At 45.2% G+C, this 21,139-nt stretch overlaps 1 protein-coding gene across 2 annotated transcripts in view; it reads right to left on the bottom strand.

The window, feature by feature from the left end:
- Nucleotides 1–505: 505 nt before the first annotated feature.
- EPHA10 (EPH receptor A10) overlaps nt 506–21,139 on the bottom strand; it is a 682,002-nt gene continuing 661,368 nt past the window's right edge. For both annotated transcript variants that reach the window (XM_044284653.1, XM_044284654.1), the window contains 2 exons: nt 962–1,126; nt 506–620 (listed from right to left, as the gene is read on the bottom strand). In XM_044284653.1, the coding sequence (XP_044140588.1) occupies nt 506–620; nt 962–1,126 (280 nt within the window). The remainder of the gene's footprint in view (nt 621–961; nt 1,127–21,139) is intronic.

The raw sequence follows: 21,139 nt of genomic DNA, 5'->3' as shown, positions 1-21,139 counted from the left end.
TGTAAAAATAAAAGCTATTTATGGGAGTCAGTACAACACAGTTGCTGTTAGAAAAATACTTAAGTACTTCGAGTTAATGGAGTAGTTGGCACCACAATATTACAACAATGTACCCCATGTAAAAACAAGTGCACGCGTTTCCAGCTCACCCTGTATGCCTATGCGTCATACAGACACTCGGCCATATTAAAAGGCTGATAAAATCTGCCCACTTTGCAGTCTATGGCTAGATTGCGGATACACAGCCAGATTTCATATCTTCTCAGCATAAGAGATAAAATCTTCTTTGGGACTGTGCCATCTTCATCCATGAGATTACCACATGACAATTTTCACAATTTCGTTCTGGGAGTTAAGAAAGGATTTGACTCCAGTGTAATCCTAGATATATTTTCCCCTTCTTATATGTTGCCTTTTCTGCTCATGTGTCTGGGCCAGATATGGGGGCTGTACAGCTCTCCCTTTGGATTTTTCAGTCTCAGAGCTTGTCTTGTGTCCTTGCGTGTCACACCTGTACTCCCCGTCCATGCATTTGTATAACTTGAGCTCGTAAGGTCTGAATGCCACTGAGGATAGTTTTCTGATGTTCCACAGATGTAATTCCTAGACTCATGACATCCCTGCAAAAATATATGATTGTCATATTATAAACTAGGTTATTATAGGATATAATTCATATGCTTTATTCATTCCAGTTTTCCCAAAAACACCCCCCCCCCCTAATTTCCCTATTTGTGCCCTTTGTGAGATGTTTAATCAGATTGCATATTTCATCAAGGTATATGGGCTGAGTTGTAACATTGCTATATGGCAATAGCCATGAAAATGAGTAGTTAGCACAAGATAATGTTTTCAGGAGTCCCTTTTTGGGGTGGTCTACTCATTTCTGAATTAGTATTCAAATAATAGATTCTTGTATCAAAGGAAAATATTACAAATATTATCATAAAGTGCAACTTACTGAACTGTCATCCTGGCCACCGACTCGAGGTAGCAATACCCTGCTGCTGTGAAGTTATCCTTGTATCTCTCCATTTCAATGGCCTCCAGCCATTCTCCCACGGAACTAAATGAAGGGAATGATGTAAATGTCCGTTCAATTAATGGAATGGAAGTACTCAGTGATCTACAAAATAAAGAGGCACAAACATACATTTAGTTTTAGGAAGTCTAGCATGCAAAATTTATAGATTATACTTTTGTTTTAGTTATTATTATTTTTTTTATGTTTAAGTATTAGCAGCAACCGCTAATCTGATATTTCATTTTCTTGGCACCACAAAGGTCTCTATTTTTTTTGCAAATAGTATAAAAAAAAGCTTAAATAGTTTGTAATAAGACCAATACATATCCCCTATCCATAGAATAGACTATAAGTACTGTATATGATCAGTAGGCGTCCCATCCGTTCAAACACCACAGATTCAGAGAAAAGGGTTCCCGATTTCCCCAAATGAATGGAGCATTGGTCAAGCATGTGCATCACCACTCTATTCATTCTCTAATGGACTGCCAGAGATACATAATAATACTGCCTTATTTTGCAGGCATATTGTATCATAGTTTAACTGTCCATATTTTAAATGTAAAAGGTACGTCCCACGAGTAAAAGTTCGGGTTTGGTGTTCGGCAATTTATTGGCGCTTTTTGAAAGGCTGCAGAGCAGCCAATAAACAAGCATTTAACTCTGCGCCCTTAGAAGCCATCACAGCCATGCCTACTAATGGCTGTGATTGGCCAGTGCAGCATGTGACCAATCCTCTATATAAGCTGGAGTCACGTAGCGCTGTACGTCACTCTGTTGTTACTAGTGTAGGGGGAGGATGCTGCTGCTGTGAGGGGGAGAATAGGAAAGAAACTTTAATCAGAACTGCAATTGAACTCAGCGATCTACATAGATCTAGTTATGTGGGTGCAGTGCACAATCTTTTTACCCTGCCCTGGGTCCAGTGACAGAGAAAAATAACTTTAATACGTCTGTTTGTTAGGTAGGCGGCAGCCATTTTATGCAAGCTCAGTGCACCAGCACTGCATATGTGCTTTTGTGACATTGAAATCCAAGCTTGAAATACTGCAATACTAATCTGGGTTTGAAAAAAACACCCATTTTTGACAATAGCCTACATTTGGTGCCTTTGCAGCATTAGTCAGTGTGCAATTTAAGCTAGAAATACAGCTATAATTTTCTGGGTTTTACAAAACACCCTTTTTGGGCAAAATACTTGATTTTACAGCCCTTGCTGCATCTGTACGTGTGAAATTCAAGCGTTATATACTGCTGTCAGATTCTGTTAGTAAAAAAAAAACACCCATTTTGGGCAAAATACTTAATATTTCAGCCTTTGCTGCCTCTATGATTGTTAAAAAAACAAGCTTAAAATATTTTAATAATTTTATGGCTTTTAAAAAACACCAATTTTTGGCAAAAACCTCCATCTGGGGCCTCTGCCGCATTAGTCAGTGTGCAATTTTACAGCCCTTGCTGCATCTGTACATGTGAAATTCAAGCGTTATATACTGCTGTCATATTCTGTTATTCAAAAAAACACCCTTTTAGGGCAAAATACTTAATATTGCAGCCTTTGCTACATCTGTGATTGTTAAAACTAGCTTAAAATACTTCAATAATTTTCTGTCTGAAAAAACACCAATTTTTGGCAATACCCTCCATCTGGGACCTCTGCCGCATTAGTCAGTGTGCAATTTAAGCTGGAAATACAGCTATAATTTTCTGGGATTTACTAAACACCCATTTAGGGCAAAATACTTAATTTGCGATCTTGTATGCATCTGTCAGTGTGAGATACACACTTTAGATACTGCTGTGATATTCTGGTATATATAAAAAAAAAAAAAAAAAAAAACATTTTGGGCAAAATACTTAATTTGCGGCCATGTCTGCATCTGTCAGTGTGAAATTCAAGCGTTATATACTGCTGCTGCCATATTCTGGTATTAAAACACCCATTTAGGGAAAAAAAAAATATTTTGCAGCCTTTGCTGCATATGTCATTGTGAGATACACCCTTTGTGTTGTTCTATACTGCTATAAAAAAACAAAACACCTATTTAGGGTAAAAAACATAATTTTGCTGCCTTTTCTGCATCTGTCATTGTGAGATACACGCATTATATTATTAGATACTGTTGTTCTATTCTGTTCTAAAAAAACACCCATTTAAGGCAAGATCCTAAATATGAGAATTATTAAGAGAACATCAAATAATGGATGTGGCCCCGGTCGTGGTGCTGCTGGTGAAGCTCCTGTTGCAGAGAAAGGACGTGGTCGATCTGTGGCAGCTACACGCACAAGTGAAACACCTTCCTCAGGTGTGAGTAGGCGACATAACCTTCAGCGGTATAACCCTAGTGTGAAAGTACCCTTAGAGAAGTTTTAAGAAACAATAGCTTAATGTACAGTATATAGGCATTGCATAAAAGTCCATGAAGTCAAGGAAGAGAAGCTGTTACCAGTTCACTCAAAAGTAATATACACAAAATGAAAGCAAAATCAACATTATAGGATACATGAGTTATGAGTCATTTATTCATTGTTGTATTCTTTATGTTGGTGACCTCAGTGCACAGACTGATTTTCTTTTTAGTTATCACTATTTCCAAGCAATTCCAGTCCTAATGCCTCTATAATGACCTCAATATAAGAACAAAAATAGCAATTTGCACCTGATTCATCCGAGCATTTAAACATAGACCCCTTGCATTTATGTTAGAATGAATTTTAAACCAACAATGTTACCAGAAGTGTCTTATTTAAAAAAAAAAATAAGAAAAAAAATGACTGTCTAGTACAAGTTTGTTTCATTTCCTTTCTTTGCATTAACTAATTCACTGCCAAGAAGATACACTATATGGATACAAGTATTGGGAAACCTATACATTACACTTACAGGAGCTTTTATAATATCCCCATTATAAGTCTGTAGGCATTAATATGAAAGTGCCCCCTCCTTCCCTGTACATACATGAATTTTCATCATCCTTTCAAGTACCTACATGTAACATGTATTTTATGGCTCTGATCTTACATATTGTATGTTTACAAATCTGGTTTTAAAGGGCTTCATAACAGTTACATTTTCTATTGTCATCTGTGTTCAAGGTCTTGCAGTTTTATTATGGTTATATGACAGAAGCCTAAAGTTGAAATGGAAATCATCACTTTTTCTATTGAACTTAATCATGAAAGGGAAAGTCTTTTCAAATATTGTTGCTCTTTATATTATAGTAATTTTAATTTTCATGTACAGCAGTCATACATTTCCTTATGCATTTCTTATTTAGCTTTTTCCACACTGTGATGCAACATAGCAAAATCTGGTTTTCAGCCTCTGTTTTACTCAGTCGTTGAAAAATCACACTCCAATAGCCAATCACTACGAAAATAAAAAAGCTATAATTATATTAATAATCGCTATTATATTCCTCTATATAGGAAGCATTTAAATATAATTATACATCAGTATAAAGAACACAGAAGCTTTGTGCTGCAATCTATACAAACCAAACCAATTGCACAGCAAGAAAGGGAACATTTGAGAGGACTGATGGAAAATGCAGGTATTGTAAAGATCCTGGGGTAATCAAAGTGTGAGGCATTTCATGACTATAAAATAGGATGAAAAATTACATGTTTTAAAGTTAAAGATGCTATCTTGTTCAAATAGTACAAAAGCTTTATTGTGTTAGCCTTTGTAATAATCCTTGGAAGAAGAAAAATGGAACCAAATGAACAGTGCTCTACACAATAGTTAGACCTCAGTTAAAGGGTCACTTTTTAAAATCAACATCCTTACAATATGCGTGCTAATTTGTCCCGGCTCAACACTCTGGGAATGCCAGGTCCACTCAGCCCATCACTGTCGAAATTGAGGCAGGAATTAGAGAGCAGCAAGGACTGGAGCAAAGGCAGCAGTGGTGAGGGGACCAGTGAGGGTCAGCCCACTGCCACCAATTTTTATTGCTCTGGAAAACAGCTTTAGAATGAATTCACATGTGGTGTAAATGTGGCACACTTTATGTAGTGGATTTGCATGCAGCAAATCCATAGCATTTTATAGTACCAGAAAACTGTATGAAATGTTAAAAATTTCAAGTCCACAGTGTAAACTAACTTAAGTTGCAGGTTTTCTATCCACAGCATGTCAGTTTATGCTGCCGGTCTTTCCTATGCAATGCAAAGGTTGAAAGTAGAGATGAGTGAATTGAATCCCACAAAGTGGAAATCGATCCGAATTTCAGGATAAATTTGATTCGTCTAGAAGCCAAATTTCCTAGTGCTTTGTGTTAGCGAATCGAGTTAACCTAAAATTGTCTAAAAAATTCTAACTTACCACCTCCATTTGCTCGCGATGGACCGCCAGCCTCCATCTTTCTTGAAGATCTTGACTGAAATCCCGTGTGGTGCGAGATTACATCATCATGCTGGCCGGCGTGATGACGTAATTGTGCGCCGCACAGGATTTCGGCAGAAATCTTCAAGCAAGATGGCGGCTGGCCCGTCGCGAGCAAATCTAGGCGTTAAGTTTGATGCAATTTTTAATAACAGTGTGAAAATACACTCAGATGCCGCAATCATGTCTAAACACGGCATATGAGGGGTACAATGACGGGGGGCAACACTATCACAGCTCCCAGTCATTGCACCCGCTACTTACAAAAAAAAATACACTTCGTGACAAAGTAAAAAAATATATAAATTCGGTGAATCAGCTGAATCGAATTTCGAAGAAATTCGCTCATCTCTAGTTGAAAGTATCAAAGAACCTGCTGCAATGCCAGCAGTGATGTTGCTGTAACAGCCAGCCCACTTTGAATGTAATTTCCGGCTGAGGCTTTCCTCATGCCATATGTGTATAGACCCTTAAGATGTTAAAATGTAGATAATGCCACAGCTGGCATTGCCAACTCCAACCCAACCTGTATTTAACCTTTATTTTGTATTACATTTTCATAGATACCAGCATTTGCTAGCCCTGGTTTCCATCCAACCACTTACCTGGAACACATAAAGTACTAAAATTGATTTAGCTATATTGCAAGGCAAGTTGAATTGCAGCATTCAATAGAAATGCAATTTGTGCACTTGTTACATGGCTAGACGACACATTAAATACAATTATGGCTTTGGACAACTATGTACCAGAAAGACATTAGAGAACTTATTGGAAAAGTAAACATAACTTACAACATTTAACACAGAGAACACTGTCTCCATGTCCTCGAAATGTAATTTCAGTCTAAATCAAACATGCTTGTGAGCTCTCATTGTCTTGTCTTTCCATTGTTGACTTCCAAAGGAACACATTAGAGATGTATGAATCAATTCCAAATGAATCAGATGCATTACAAATTTCACATAAAATCGTCTGCTAAACAAATTCAAAGTTTTACTAGTCACTTTGGACAAATCATTCAAAAACAATACCCAGTACCATTTTACTTTGAAAGGAAATGACTGGAAGGAAGAAGGAGGATCACCAGACCCAGGGAGGAGGAGTGCCCTGAAAGAATGACAGACAGCTGTTTGTTTTTTAGTAAAAAAAATTTGGGGTAAAGTTCATAGGCTTATTACCAGCATTCCAATAGCATATGTTCTACTGCAAACAATAATCAAAAGCCCCTTTTCTACCTAAAAGTCCTCAATTGGACCATTTGTATTTGTTCATTTTCAGCTAACCAATATTCCTGTGTTATTAAACGCATTAAATTACAGCAAGATACCATTCAATGGCCTCTTTTAGATGAGCAAGTGTCATGCTGTGGACCTGCAGCACAGCAACTCTCCTGAACTTCTAGAACTGCCGGTATCGCATAGCATTATATTGATTTATGATGCTATGTAACCCTTAGAGGTCTGTAATGTACTCGATAACACTGACATAATGCTGACACTGTTATCCAATACATTCCAGAACTGTAAGGGTTACATAGCGTCATAAATCAATATAATGCTATGCGACCCTGGAAGCGCTGGAAGTTCAGGATGGGTGCTGCGCTGCGAGTCCTCAGCGTGACACTCGCTCACCTGAAAGGAGCCAATTACAGCAAACACATTTTACTCCTGTAATGCCATTTTTATACCCATGTTAGGCTACTTTCACACCTGCGTTCAGGTGTCCGCTCGTGAGCTCCGTTTGAAGGGGCTCACAAGCGGCCCTGAACGCAGCCGTCTGGCCCTAATGCATTCTCAGTGGAGGCGGATCCACTGAGAATGCATCCGTCTGCCAGCGCTCAGCCTCCGCTCCGCTCAGTGAGCGGACACCTGAACGCTGCATTAGTGAGAGCATTATATTTCTGCAAGATACTCTTCAGTAGTGATGGACGAACATAGGCCGGGAAGGTTCGCAAACGCGATCAAATGTTCGCAAACCACAAGTTCGCGGCGGGCCCCATTCACTTTAATGGCAGGTGTACCTGAAAAACCTTCAGGTCATATTTTAGGCCACCAAATACTTAGTAGAAGTGTACAAATAGTCCCACAACATGGAAAGTGACATACTAGAGGGGGATAAATAACAAACATTCCAACAAATAATATGTATCTTAATCAGGGGACATCTTAAAAAGGTAAATTCTCTGAAATGTGCCCTATTAGAGCTTATAAAAATGTTATTTTAGGCCACAGGAGTACAGGACAAAAACACAGAAATATAGTGGCAAATCTGGGGGAGCTGCTCAACCCCTAACACTGTAGCGTGTTTTTCATTGGGGGAGCAGCCCCACCGCATGTGGACCGCAGCAAACGACTATCCCCAGCAAAAAATATTTTGCATACGGTGGAGGATGTCGGCGCGGTCCACATGCACCACAAAGGCATCCTACACAAAACGGAGCATTGTGCGGATGAAAATATAATCATAAATCACAGAAAAAATGCACCACACGGATATGCCACTGACTATACTGGCTAGTCATAAATGCAGATATTAAAAGCTGAGACTTTTGCCAATATATTCCTGTCAGGAAGATATCGGAGCCCCAAGCACCACGTCACGGTTCTCAGCATGGCGTGTGGTGCATTTTTTCTGTGATTTATGATTATATTTTCATCCGCACAATGCTCCGTTTTGTGTAGGATGCCTTTGTGGTGCATGTGGACCGCGCCGACATCCTCCACCGTATGCAAAATATATTTTTTGCTGGGGATAGTCGTTTGCTGCGGTCCACATGCGGTGGGGCTGCTCCCCCAATGAAAAACACGCTACAGTGTTAGGGGTTGAGCAGCTCCCCCAGATTTGCCACTATATTTCTGTGTTTTTGTCTTGTTTTATATGTAGTGTATGTGCCTTCACCTGGCATTCAAACACTCTTTGCACCTGGTAGCCTCCATTACATAGTCTGATATGGGTGTGGCTTACAGTCTGGCTTTGTTCACATTGCACTAGTTGTCCTGCTAGGCGGTTGTGTGGAAGCCTGGCTGTGAGCTGGATTACATCACCCTCAGACCTTGTTCACACCATAGGTAGCGTAGTGGTAGGACCCCTTGCCATGCTGAGAACCGTGACGTGGTGCTTGGGGCTCCGATATCTTCCTGACAGGAATATATTGGCAAAAGTCTCAGCTTTTAATATCTGCATTTATGACTAGCCAGTATAGTCAGTGGCATATCCGTGTGGTGCATTTTTTCTGTGATTTATGATTATATTTTCATCCGCACAATGCTCCGTTTTGTGTAGGATGCCTTTGTGGTGCATGTGGACCGCGCCGACATCCTCCACCGTATGCAAAATATTTTTTGCTGGGGATAGTCGTTTGCTGCGGTCCACATGCGGTGGGGCTGCTCCCCCAATGAAAAACACGCTACAGTGTTAGGGGTTGAGCAGCTCCCCCAGATTTGCCACTATATTTCTGTGTTTTTGTCTTGTTTTATATGTAGTGTATGTGCCTTCACCTGGCATTCAAACACTCTTTGCACCTGGTAGCCTCCATTACATAGTCTGATATGGGTGTGGCTTACAGTCTGGCTTTGTTCACATTGCACTAGTTGTCCTGCTAGGCGGTTGTGTGGAAGCCTGGCTGTGAGCTGGATTACATCACCCTCAGACCTTGTTCACACCATAGGTAGCGTAGTGGTAGGACCCCTTGCCATGCTGAGAACCGTGACGTGGTGCTTGGGGCTCCGATATCTTCCTGACAGGAATATATTGGCAAAAGTCTCAGCTTTTAATATCTGCATTTATGACTAGCCAGTATAGTCAGTGGCATATCCGTGTGGTGCATTTTTTCTGTGATTTATGATTATATTTTCATCCGCACAATGCTCCGTTTTGTGTAGGATGCCTTTGTGGTGCATGTGGACCGCGCCGACATCCTCCACCGTATGCAAAATATTTTTTGCTGGGGATAGTCGTTTGCTGCGGTCCACATGCGGTGGGGCTGCTCCCCCAATGAAAAACACGCTACAGTGTTAGGGGTTGAGCAGCTCCCCCAGATTTGCCACTATATTTCTGTGTTTTTGTCTTGTTTTATATGTAGTGTATGTGCCTTCACCTGGCATTCAAACACTCTTTGCACCTGGTAGCCTCCATTACATAGTCTGATATGGGTGTGGCTTACAGTCTGGCTTTGTTCACATTGCACTAGTTGTCCTGCTAGGCGGTTGTGTGGAAGCCTGGCTGTGAGCTGGATTACATCACCCTCAGACCTTGTTCACACCATAGGTAGCGTAGTGGTAGGACCCCTTGCCATGCTGAGAACCGTGACGTGGTGCTTGGGGCTCCGATATCTTCCTGACAGGAATATATTGGCAAAAGTCTCAGCTTTTAATATCTGCATTTATGACTAGCCAGTATAGTCAGTGGCATATCCGTGTGGTGCATTTTTTCTGTGATTTATGATTATATTTTCATCCGCACAATGCTCCGTTTTGTGTAGGATGCCTTTGTGGTGCATGTGGACCGCGCCGACATCCTCCACCGTATGCAAAATATTTTTTGCTGGGGATAGTCGTTTGCTGCGGTCCACATGCGGTGGGGCTGCTCCCCCAATGAAAAACACGCTACAGTGTTAGGGGTTGAGCAGCTCCCCCAGATTTGCCACTATATTTCTGTGTTTTTGTCTTGTTTTATATGTAGTGTATGTGCCTTCACCTGGCATTCAAACACTCTTTGCACCTGGTAGCCTCCATTACATAGTCTGATATGGGTGTGGCTTACAGTCTGGCTTTGTTACAGTCTGGCTTTGTTTGTGGTGCATTTTTTCTGTGATTTATGATTATATTTTCATCCGCACAATGCTCCGTTTTGTGTAGGATGCCTTTGTGGTGCATGTGGACCGCGCCGACATCCTCCACCGTATGCAAAATATTTTTTGCTGGGGATAGTCGTTTGCTGCGGTCCACATGCGGTGGGGCTGCTCCCCCAATGAAAAACACGCTACAGTGTTAGGGGTTGAGCAGCTCCCCCAGATTTGCCACTATATTTCTGTGTTTTTGTCTTGTTTTATATGTAGTGTATGTGCCTTCACCTGGCATTCAAACACTCTTTGCACCTGGTAGCCTCCATTACATAGTCTGATATGGGTGTGGCTTACAGTCTGGCTTTGTTCACATTGCACTAGTTGTCCTGCTAGGCGGTTGTGTGGAAGCCTGGCTGTGAGCTGGATTACATCACCCTCAGACCTTGTTCACACCATAGGTAGCGTAGTGGTAGGACCCCTTGCCATGCTGAGAACCGTGACGTGGTGCTTGGGGCTCCGATATCTTCCTGACAGGAATATATTGGCAAAAGTCTCAGCTTTTAATATCTGCATTTATGACTAGCCAGTATAGTCAGTGGCATATCCGTGTGGTGCATTTTTTCTGTGATTTATGATTATATTTTCATCCGCACAATGCTCCGTTTTGTGTAGGATGCCTTTGTGGTGCATGTGGACCGCGCCGACATCCTCCACCGTATGCAAAATATTTTTTGCTGGGGATAGTCGTTTGCTGCGGTCCACATGCGGTGGGGCTGCTCCCCCAATGAAAAACACGCTACAGTGTTAGGGGTTGAGCAGCTCCCCCAGATTTGCCACTATATTTCTGTGTTTTTGTCTTGTTTTATATGTAGTGTATGTGCCTTCACCTGGCATTCAAACACTCTTTGCACCTGGTAGCCTCCATTACATAGTCTGATATGGGTGTGGCTTACAGTCTGGCTTTGTTCACATTGCACTAGTTGTCCTGCTAGGCGGTTGTGTGGAAGCCTGGCTGTGAGCTGGATTACATCACCCTCAGACCTTGTTCACACCATAGGTAGCGTAGTGGTAGGACCCCTTGCCATGCTGAGAACCGTGACGTGGTGCTTGGGGCTCCGATATCTTCCTGACAGGAATATATTGGCAAAAGTCTCAGCTTTTAATATCTGCATTTATGACTAGCCAGTATAGTCAGTGGCATATCCGTGTGGTGCATTTTTTCTGTGATTTATGATTATATTTTCATCCGCACAATGCTCCGTTTTGTGTAGGATGCCTTTGTGGTGCATGTGGACCGCGCCGACATCCTCCACCGTATGCAAAATATTTTTTGCTGGGGATAGTCGTTTGCTGCGGTCCACATGCGGTGGGGCTGCTCCCCCAATGAAAAACACGCTACAGTGTTAGGGGTTGAGCAGCTCCCCCAGATTTGCCACTATATTTCTGTGTTTTTGTCTTGTTTTATATGTAGTGTATGTGCCTTCACCTGGCATTCAAACACTCTTTGCACCTGGTAGCCTCCATTACATAGTCTGATATGGGTGTGGCTTACAGTCTGGCTTTGTTCACATTGCACTAGTTGTCCTGCTAGGCGGTTGTGTGGAAGCCTGGCTGTGAGCTGGATTACATCACCCTCAGACCTTGTTCACACCATAGGTAGCGTAGTGGTAGGACCCCTTGCCATGCTGAGAACCGTGACGTGGTGCTTGGGGCTCCGATATCTTCCTGACAGGAATATATTGGCAAAAGTCTCAGCTTTTAATATCTGCATTTATGACTAGCCAGTATAGTCAGTGGCATATCCGTGTGGTGCATTTTTTCTGTGATTTATGATTATATTTTCATCCGCACAATGCTCCGTTTTGTGTAGGATGCCTTTGTGGTGCATGTGGACCGCGCCGACATCCTCCACCGTATGCAAAATATTTTTTGCTGGGGATAGTCGTTTGCTGCGGTCCACATGCGGTGGGGCTGCTCCCCCAATGAAAAACACGCTACAGTGTTAGGGGTTGAGCAGCTCCCCCAGATTTGCCACTATATTTCTGTGTTTTTGTCTTGTTTTATATGTAGTGTATGTGCCTTCACCTGGCATTCAAACACTCTTTGCACCTGGTAGCCTCCATTACATAGTCTGATATGGGTGTGGCTTACAGTCTGGCTTTGTTCACATTGCACTAGTTGTCCTGCTAGGCGGTTGTGTGGAAGCCTGGCTGTGAGCTGGATTACATCACCCTCAGACCTTGTTCACACCATAGGTAGCGTAGTGGTAGGACCCCTTGCCATGCTGAGAACCGTGACGTGGTGCTTGGGGCTCCGATATCTTCCTGACAGGAATATATTGGCAAAAGTCTCAGCTTTTAATATCTGCATTTATGACTAGCCAGTATAGTCAGTGGCATATCCGTGTGGTGCATTTTTTCTGTGATTTATGATTATATTTTCATCCGCACAATGCTCCGTTTTGTGTAGGATGCCTTTGTGGTGCATGTGGACCGCGCCGACATCCTCCACCGTATGCAAAATATTTTTTGCTGGGGATAGTCGTTTGCTGCGGTCCACATGCGGTGGGGCTGCTCCCCCAATGAAAAACACGCTACAGTGTTAGGGGTTGAGCAGCTCCCCCAGATTTGCCACTATATTTCTGTGTTTTTGTCTTGTTTTATATGTAGTGTATGTGCCTTCACCTGGCATTCAAACACTCTTTGCACCTGGTAGCCTCCATTACATAGTCTGATATGGGTGTGGCTTACAGTCTGGCTTTGTTCACATTGCACTAGTTGTCCTGCTAGGCGGTTGTGTGGAAGCCTGGCTGTGAGCTGGATTACATCACCCTCAGACCTTGTTCACACCATAGGTAGCGTAGTGGTAGGACCCCTTGCCATGCTGAGAACCGTGACGTGGTGCTTGGGGCTCCGATATCTTCCTGACAGGAATATATTGGCAAAAGTCTCAGCTTTTAATATCTGCATTTATGACTAGCCAGTATAGTCAGTGGCATATCCGTGTGGTGCATTTTTTCTGTGATTTATGATTATATTTTCATCCGCACAATGCTCCGTTTTGTGTAGGATGCCTTTGTGGTGCATGTGGACCGCGCCGACATCCTCCACCGTATGCAAAATATTTTTTGCTGGGGATAGTCGTTTGCTGCGGTCCACATGCGGTGGGGCTGCTCCCCCAATGAAAAACACGCTACAGTGTTAGGGGTTGAGCAGCTCCCCCAGATTTGCCACTATATTTCTGTGTTTTTGTCTTGTTTTATATGTAGTGTATGTGCCTTCACCTGGCATTCAAACACTCTTTGCACCTGGTAGCCTCCATTACATAGTCTGATATGGGTGTGGCTTACAGTCTGGCTTTGTTCACATTGCACTAGTTGTCCTGCTAGGCGGTTGTGTGGAAGCCTGGCTGTGAGCTGGATTACATCACCCTCAGACCTTGTTCACACCATAGGTAGCGTAGTGGTAGGACCCCTTGCCATGCTGAGAACCGTGACGTGGTGCTTGGGGCTCCGATATCTTCCTGACAGGAATATATTGGCAAAAGTCTCAGCTTTTAATATCTGCATTTATGACTAGCCAGTATAGTCAGTGGCATATCCGTGTGGTGCATTTTTTCTGTGATTTATGATTATATTTTCATCCGCACAATGCTCCGTTTTGTGTAGGATGCCTTTGTGGTGCATGTGGACCGCGCCGACATCCTCCACCGTATGCAAAATATTTTTTGCTGGGGATAGTCGTTTGCTGCGGTCCACATGCGGTGGGGCTGCTCCCCCAATGAAAAACACGCTACAGTGTTAGGGGTTGAGCAGCTCCCCCAGATTTGCCACTATATTTCTGTGTTTTTGTCTTGTTTTATATGTAGTGTATGTGCCTTCACCTGGCATTCAAACACTCTTTGCACCTGGTAGCCTCCATTACATAGTCTGATATGGGTGTGGCTTACAGTCTGGCTTTGTTCACATTGCACTAGTTGTCCTGCTAGGCGGTTGTGTGGAAGCCTGGCTGTGAGCTGGATTACATCACCCTCAGACCTTGTTCACACCATAGGTAGCGTAGTGGTAGGACCCCTTGCCATGCTGAGAACCGTGACGTGGTGCTTGGGGCTCCGATATCTTCCTGACAGGAATATATTGGCAAAAGTCTCAGCTTTTAATATCTGCATTTATGACTAGCCAGTATAGTCAGTGGCATATCCGTGTGGTGCATTTTTTCTGTGATTTATGATTATATTTTCATCCGCACAATGCTCCGTTTTGTGTAGGATGCCTTTGTGGTGCATGTGGACCGCGCCGACATCCTCCACCGTATGCAAAATATTTTTTGCTGGGGATAGTCGTTTGCTGCGGTCCACATGCGGTGGGGCTGCTCCCCCAATGAAAAACACGCTACAGTGTTAGGGGTTGAGCAGCTCCCCCAGATTTGCCACTATATTTCTGTGTTTTTGTCTTGTTTTATATGTAGTGTATGTGCCTTCACCTGGCATTCAAACACTCTTTGCACCTGGTAGCCTCCATTACATAGTCTGATATGGGTGTGGCTTACAGTCTGGCTTTGTTCACATTGCACTAGTTGTCCTGCTAGGCGGTTGTGTGGAAGCCTGGCTGTGAGCTGGATTACATCACCCTCAGACCTTGTTCACACCATAGGTAGCGTAGTGGTAGGACCCCTTGCCATGCTGAGAACCGTGACGTGGTGCTTGGGGCTCCGATATCTTCCTGACAGGAATATATTGGCAAAAGTCTCAGCTTTTAATATCTGCATTTATGACTAGCCAGTATAGTCAGTGGCATATCCGTGTGGTGCATTTTTTCTGTGATTTATGATTATATTTTCATCCGCACAATGCTCCGTTTTGTGTAGGATGCCTTTGTGGTGCATGTGGACCGCGCCGACATCCTCCACCGTATGCAAAATATTTTTTGCTGGGGATAGTCGTTTGCTGCGGTCCACATGCGGTGGGGCTGCTCCCCCAATGAAAAACACGCTACAGTGTTAGGGGTTGAGCAGCTCCCCCAGATTTGCCACTATATTTCTGTGTTTTTGTCTTGTTTTATATGTAGTGTATGTGCCTTCACCTGGCATTCAAACACTCTTTGCACCTGGTAGCCTCCATTACATAGTCTGATATGGGTGTGGCTTACAGTCTGGCTTTGTTCACATTGCACTAGTTGTCCTGCTAGGCGGTTGTGTGGAAGCCTGGCTGTGAGCTGGATTACATCACCCTCAGACCTTGTTCACACCATAGGTAGCGTAGTGGTAGGACCCCTTGCCATGCTGAGAACCGTGACGTGGTGCTTGGGGCTCCGATATCTTCCTGACAGGAATATATTGGCAAAAGTCTCAGCTTTTAATATCTGCATTTATGACTAGCCAGTATAGTCAGTGGCATATCCGTGTGGTGCATTTTTTCTGTGATTTATGATTATATTTTCATCCGCACAATGCTCCGTTTTGTGTAGGATGCCTTTGTGGTGCATGTGGACCGCGCCGACATCCTCCACCGTATGCAAAATATTTTTTGCTGGGGATAGTCGTTTGCTGCGGTCCACATGCGGTGGGGCTGCTCCCCCAATGAAAAACACGCTACAGTGTTAGGGGTTGAGCAGCTCCCCCAGATTTGCCACTATATTTCTGTGTTTTTGTCTTGTTTTATATGTAGTGTATGTGCCTTCACCTGGCATTCAAACACTCTTTGCACCTGGTAGCCTCCATTACATAGTCTGATATGGGTGTGGCTTACAGTCTGGCTTTGTTCACATTGCACTAGTTGTCCTGCTAGGCGGTTGTGTGGAAGCCTGGCTGTGAGCTGGATTACATCACCCTCAGACCTTGTTCACACCATAGGTAGCGTAGTGGTAGGACCCCTTGCCATGCTGAGAACCGTGACGTGGTGCTTGGGGCTCCGATATCTTCCTGACAGGAATATATTGGCAAAAGTCTCAGCTTTTAATATCTGCATTTATGACTAGCCAGTATAGTCAGTGGCATATCCGTGTGGTGCATTTTTTCTGTGACACAGGAGTACAGGCCTTAAAAAATAGGCATTCACCTGACATAAAAGAAATTCTGATTATGTGGCTCGAGGTACATTATGCAGTCAATGGATAATTTTTTTTACTGTAGGCAACTGGATTACAGGCCCCAAACATGAGGCATTCATCGGACAGAAAAGATCAAGTGATTATGTGGCAAGAAGTATATTACACGGTCAATGGATATCAATTTTACAGGAGGTCAGTACAAATACACGTCAAATATATATGTTTAAAAGAACTAAAAATATAAAATTGGATTAAAAACATGGCTAACAAAATCCCCCCTCTTGAAAAAAACCCTAATGATAATAGTTGAAATTCGATAACACGTGGTCGTCACTGGTGTTGAATTCCTACGAGGCCGCAACAATTATTAATTTAGCGTACATAAAAGAACAAGTAAGTATATGGCTGAAGGTAGATTACACGGTAATTGGATATCAATTTTACAGCAGGCCAGTGTACTACAGGCCCCAAAAATTATGCTTTCAGAGTACATAAAAGAACAAGTAAGTATGTGGCTGGAAGTAGATTACACGATCATTGTATATCAATTTTCCAGCAGGCCAGTGTACTACAGGCCCCAAAAATTATGCATTCAGAGTACATAAAAGAACAAGTAAGTAAGTGGCTGGAGGTAAAGTACACGGTCAATGGATATCAATTTTCCAGCAGGCCAGCGTACCACAGGCCCCAGAAACTATGCATTCAGTGTACATAAAAGAACAAGTAAGTGGCTGAAGGTAAATTACAGGGTCATCGCATATCAATTTTCCAGAATGCCAGTGTACTACAGGCCTGTCATGGAACCATGAACCAGACGTACAACAAGAGATAAGTGGAAATAAGAAGGCTTTATTGAAAATCAAGCTGTAAGGCAAAAGTCCAAATGGATGGCTAAACCGAAGCAGGGTCTTGCGAAGCCAGAGGTCAGGAACCAGAAGGGTAGTCAGACGAAGCCTGGATCAGGAACCAGCAGGGTAGTCAGACGAAGCCTGGATCAGGAACCAGCAGGGTAGTCAGACGAAGCCAGGATCAGGAACCAGAAGCAGCAGCAGTCTTAGAAGCATGTGAACACAGGAGGACCAAGCAAGGAACTGAAGCCACAGACCTCCTATATATATGAGCTAGGCATCCAGCTCCTCCCAGTGGGAAGGAGAAGCCGCAGGGTGGGAGCCTACAAGAAACCCAGAAACTAAGATGGCCGCCAGCACATGTCAAACGAAGGAGAACAGCAAGAAGGTAAGACCATGACAGTACCTCCCCCTCAAGGGCCCCTCCTCCGCGGAGTAAAGAACGGTTTCTGAGGGAAGCGTGCGTGGAAGGCTCGGAGCAAGGCAGGAGCATGGACATCTGCGGAGGGAACCCAGGAACGCTCCTCTGGACCATAACCACGCCAATGGACCAAAAACTGCACCCGACCGCGGACCAGGCGTGAGTCCAGGATATTGCTCACCTCATACTCCTCACGATTGCCCACTTGGACCGGACGAGGCCGAGGAACCGAGAAAGTGAAACGATTACACACTAGTGGCTTCAACAGGGAGACATGAAACACGTTGGAGATCCGCATGCCAGGAGGAAGCGCAAGGGCATAGGCTACCGGGTTTACCCTGCGAAGCACTCGGAAGGGACCAACAAAGCGAGGCGCCAGCTTGGGAGTGGGCACTCGAAGGTTGAGGTTGCGGGTGGACAACCATACGCGGTCTCCGACCTGGTAGGAAGGAGCGGGCGCTCGTCTGCGATCAGCCTGGAGTCTCTGGCGCTGCGCAGAGACCTCAAGGGACCTCTGGATCTGTACCCAAGAAGCACGTAGGACGGAAAGGTGATCCTCCACAGCCGGAATATCCTGGGGAGAGAATACCTCCGGTAACACGGCAGGTTGGAAACCATAATTGGCCATGAAGGGAGAGGAAGAGTTCACCGCCGTGTTCCTGGCAAACTCAGCCCAAGGGAGGAGGTCAACCCAATTGTCTTGGTGATTGGAGACATAGCAACGAAGGAATTGCTCCAAGGCCTGATTGGATCGTTCTGCGGCCCCATTGGACTGAGGGTGGTAGGCCGAGGAGAAAGAGAGATGAATCCCCAACTGGGAGCAAAAGGCGCGCCAGAACCTGGACACAAACTGACTCCCCCGATCCGACACAATCTCCTTGGGCAAACCGTGCAACCGGAAGACCTCCCTGGCAAGAATCGTGGCCAACTCTTGTGCAGAGGGTAACTTCTTGAGAGGAACACAGTGGCACATTTTGGAAAACCGATCCACAATCATGAGAATGACCGTATGGCCTCGAGATGCAGGGAGGTCCACAATGAAATCCATCCCCAGGTGTGACCATGGACGCTCCCCGGTGGCTATGGGTTGCAAAAGGCCCAACGGACGGTGCCGAGGGGACTTACTCTGGGCACAAACGGAGCATGCCGCTACATATGCGGTGATGTCGGAACGTAGAGAAGGCCACCAGAACAGACGTGAAACAGCCCAGGACAGCTGATTCTTTCCAGGATGCCCCGCGGCCTTGGAGTTATGGTAGGTTCGCAACAACCGAGTGCGCAACTCCTCAGGCACAAAACATCTGCCGTTGGGTCTCCCAGAGGGAGCACCAGATTGAGCCGCCAAAATCTGCTCACCCAGGGGAGAGGTCAGGCTGGTGCGAATGGCGGCCAGGATCTGATTCGGAGGTATGACCGAAGTCGGAATCGACTCCTCCCCGGACAGCTCGGAGTACTGCCTTGATAAGGCATCCGCTCTGATGTTCTTGGAACCGGGTAGGTAGGAGACCACGTAATTAAAACGTGACAAGAACAGAGCCCATCTGGCCTGACGTGGTGTCAATCTCTTGGCCTCAGAGAGGTAGGTCAGATTCTTGTGGTCCGTCAGGATGAGAACCGGAACCACCGAGCCCTCGAGCAAGTGCCTCCATTCTTTAAGGGCCTGCACGATGGCCAATAACTCCCTGTCACCAATCTGATAGTTGCACTCCGCGGAAGACAGTTTCCGGGAGTAAAACCCACAAGGAAGCAGAGGGCCCTCTGGTGTTCTACGCTGAGACAGAAGGGCGCCTACTCCCGTCTCAGACGCGTCCACCTCGAGGACAAAAGGCAACCCAGGGTTGGGATGCGACAGAATCGGAGCCGACACAAAGGCGGACTTTAGAGCCTCAAAAGCTCGGATGGCCTCGAGCGGCCAGACCTGGGGATTACTGCCCTTCCTGGTCAGATCCGTGAGAGGCTTGGCTAGCATGGAAAAGTCCCTGATGAACTTCCGATAATAATTGGCGAAGCCCAAAAAGCGCTGCAGGGCACGAAGACCACTGGGCTGGGGCCACTGTAAGACAGCCGAAACCTTCTCAGGATCCATGGAGAACCCCTCAGCGGAAATGATGTAACCTAAGAAGGTTACCTGGGATCGGTGAAATTCGCATTTCTCAAGCTTACCGAACAGCTTGTTCTCTCTTAACCGTTGCAACACTCGTCTGACATCCAGAATGTGGGCCTCCATGGATTCAGAATATACCAAGATGTCATCCAAATAGACCACCACACACTGCTGCAACAGGTCACGGAAAACATTGTTGATGAATTCCTGGAAGACTGCGGGCGCATTGCACAACCCAAAGGGCATAACCAAGGATTCATAATGACCGGTCCTGGTGTTAAACGCGGTCTTCCACTCATCGCCCGCCTTGATCCTTACCAGGTTATATGCCGCCCTCAGGTCGAGTTTGGTAAAGACCGTGGCCCCTTTGAGGCGATCGAACAGCTCGGAAATCAAGGGTATCGGGTAAGCGTTCTTGATCGTGATGCGATTGAGACCCCTGTAATCGATGCAAGGCCTCAACCCACCGCCCTTCTTTTTCACAAAGAAAAATCCAGCCCCTGCCGGGGACGAGGATTTGCGAATGTGTCCGCGTGAAAGCGCCTCCCTCACGTACTCCTCCATGGCCTCATTCTCCGCTACCGACAGTGGATAGACTTTGCCACGAGGAGGAACGGCACCAGATTGTAACTCTATGGCACAATCGTAGGGGGCGGTGCGGAGGTAGGGCAACCACACGCACCTTATCGAATACATCCCGGTACTCCTCGTATTCAGGAGGCAACAGAGAGTCCGAGGAAGTACACAGCAACTTGACAGACCCATGGATGCAACTAGCCCCACACTGCGGTGACCACGAGAGGATCTCGGCCGATCTCCAATCGAAAGTCGGATTATGCTTCTGGAGCCAGGGGTACCCCAAGACCACCGAGTAGTGTGGAGACGAAATAACCTGGAGACAGACCGACTCTCTGTGAACGGCACCAATGGCCATCCCCACTGGAAGGGTCTCATGAGTCACGTGTGGCGGCAGAAGGGGTCTGCCGGCTATCGCCTCAAGAGCCAGTGGGGAACCTCGAGGCTGCAGAGGAATGGAATTGGCGGCAGCGAACACACTATCAATGAACAAACCACCAGCACCAGAGTCCACCAACGCCTGGGTCGTCACCGAGCCCCCGACCCAGGAGAGGACAACAGTAATCAGTGGTTTGTCAACACGGGAAACCAGGGACGAGGAGACTCCACCCAAGATCTGCCCCCGACAGGATCTCAGGTGCGAGCATTTCCCGGACGGTTCGGGCATGCCAACCGAAAATGCGCACCGAGACCACAGTACATGCATCGGCCCTCGCGTCTCCGGAGTGCCCTCTCCCCCTCGGACAGGCGAGCAAACCCCAGCTGCATGGGTTCACCCCCAGACAAGTCATCCCCAGGAGGCGTGGGAGGAGAGGGAGGCACGGGTGGGACAGCAAACGTAGGCGCCAATCTGTTAGAAGGCCTCCGCAGGCTCTCCTTAAAGGAAGGTCTCTCCCTGAGTCTGGTGTCAATCAAAATCAGGAAAGAAATAAGAGACTCAAGCTCCA

Source organism: Bufo gargarizans, chromosome 3 (genome assembly GCF_014858855.1).
Source record: "Bufo gargarizans isolate SCDJY-AF-19 chromosome 3, ASM1485885v1, whole genome shotgun sequence".
Lineage (NCBI taxonomy): Eukaryota > Metazoa > Chordata > Amphibia > Anura > Bufonidae > Bufo > Bufo gargarizans.
This window is presented reverse-complemented; position numbering and strand designations above follow the sequence as displayed.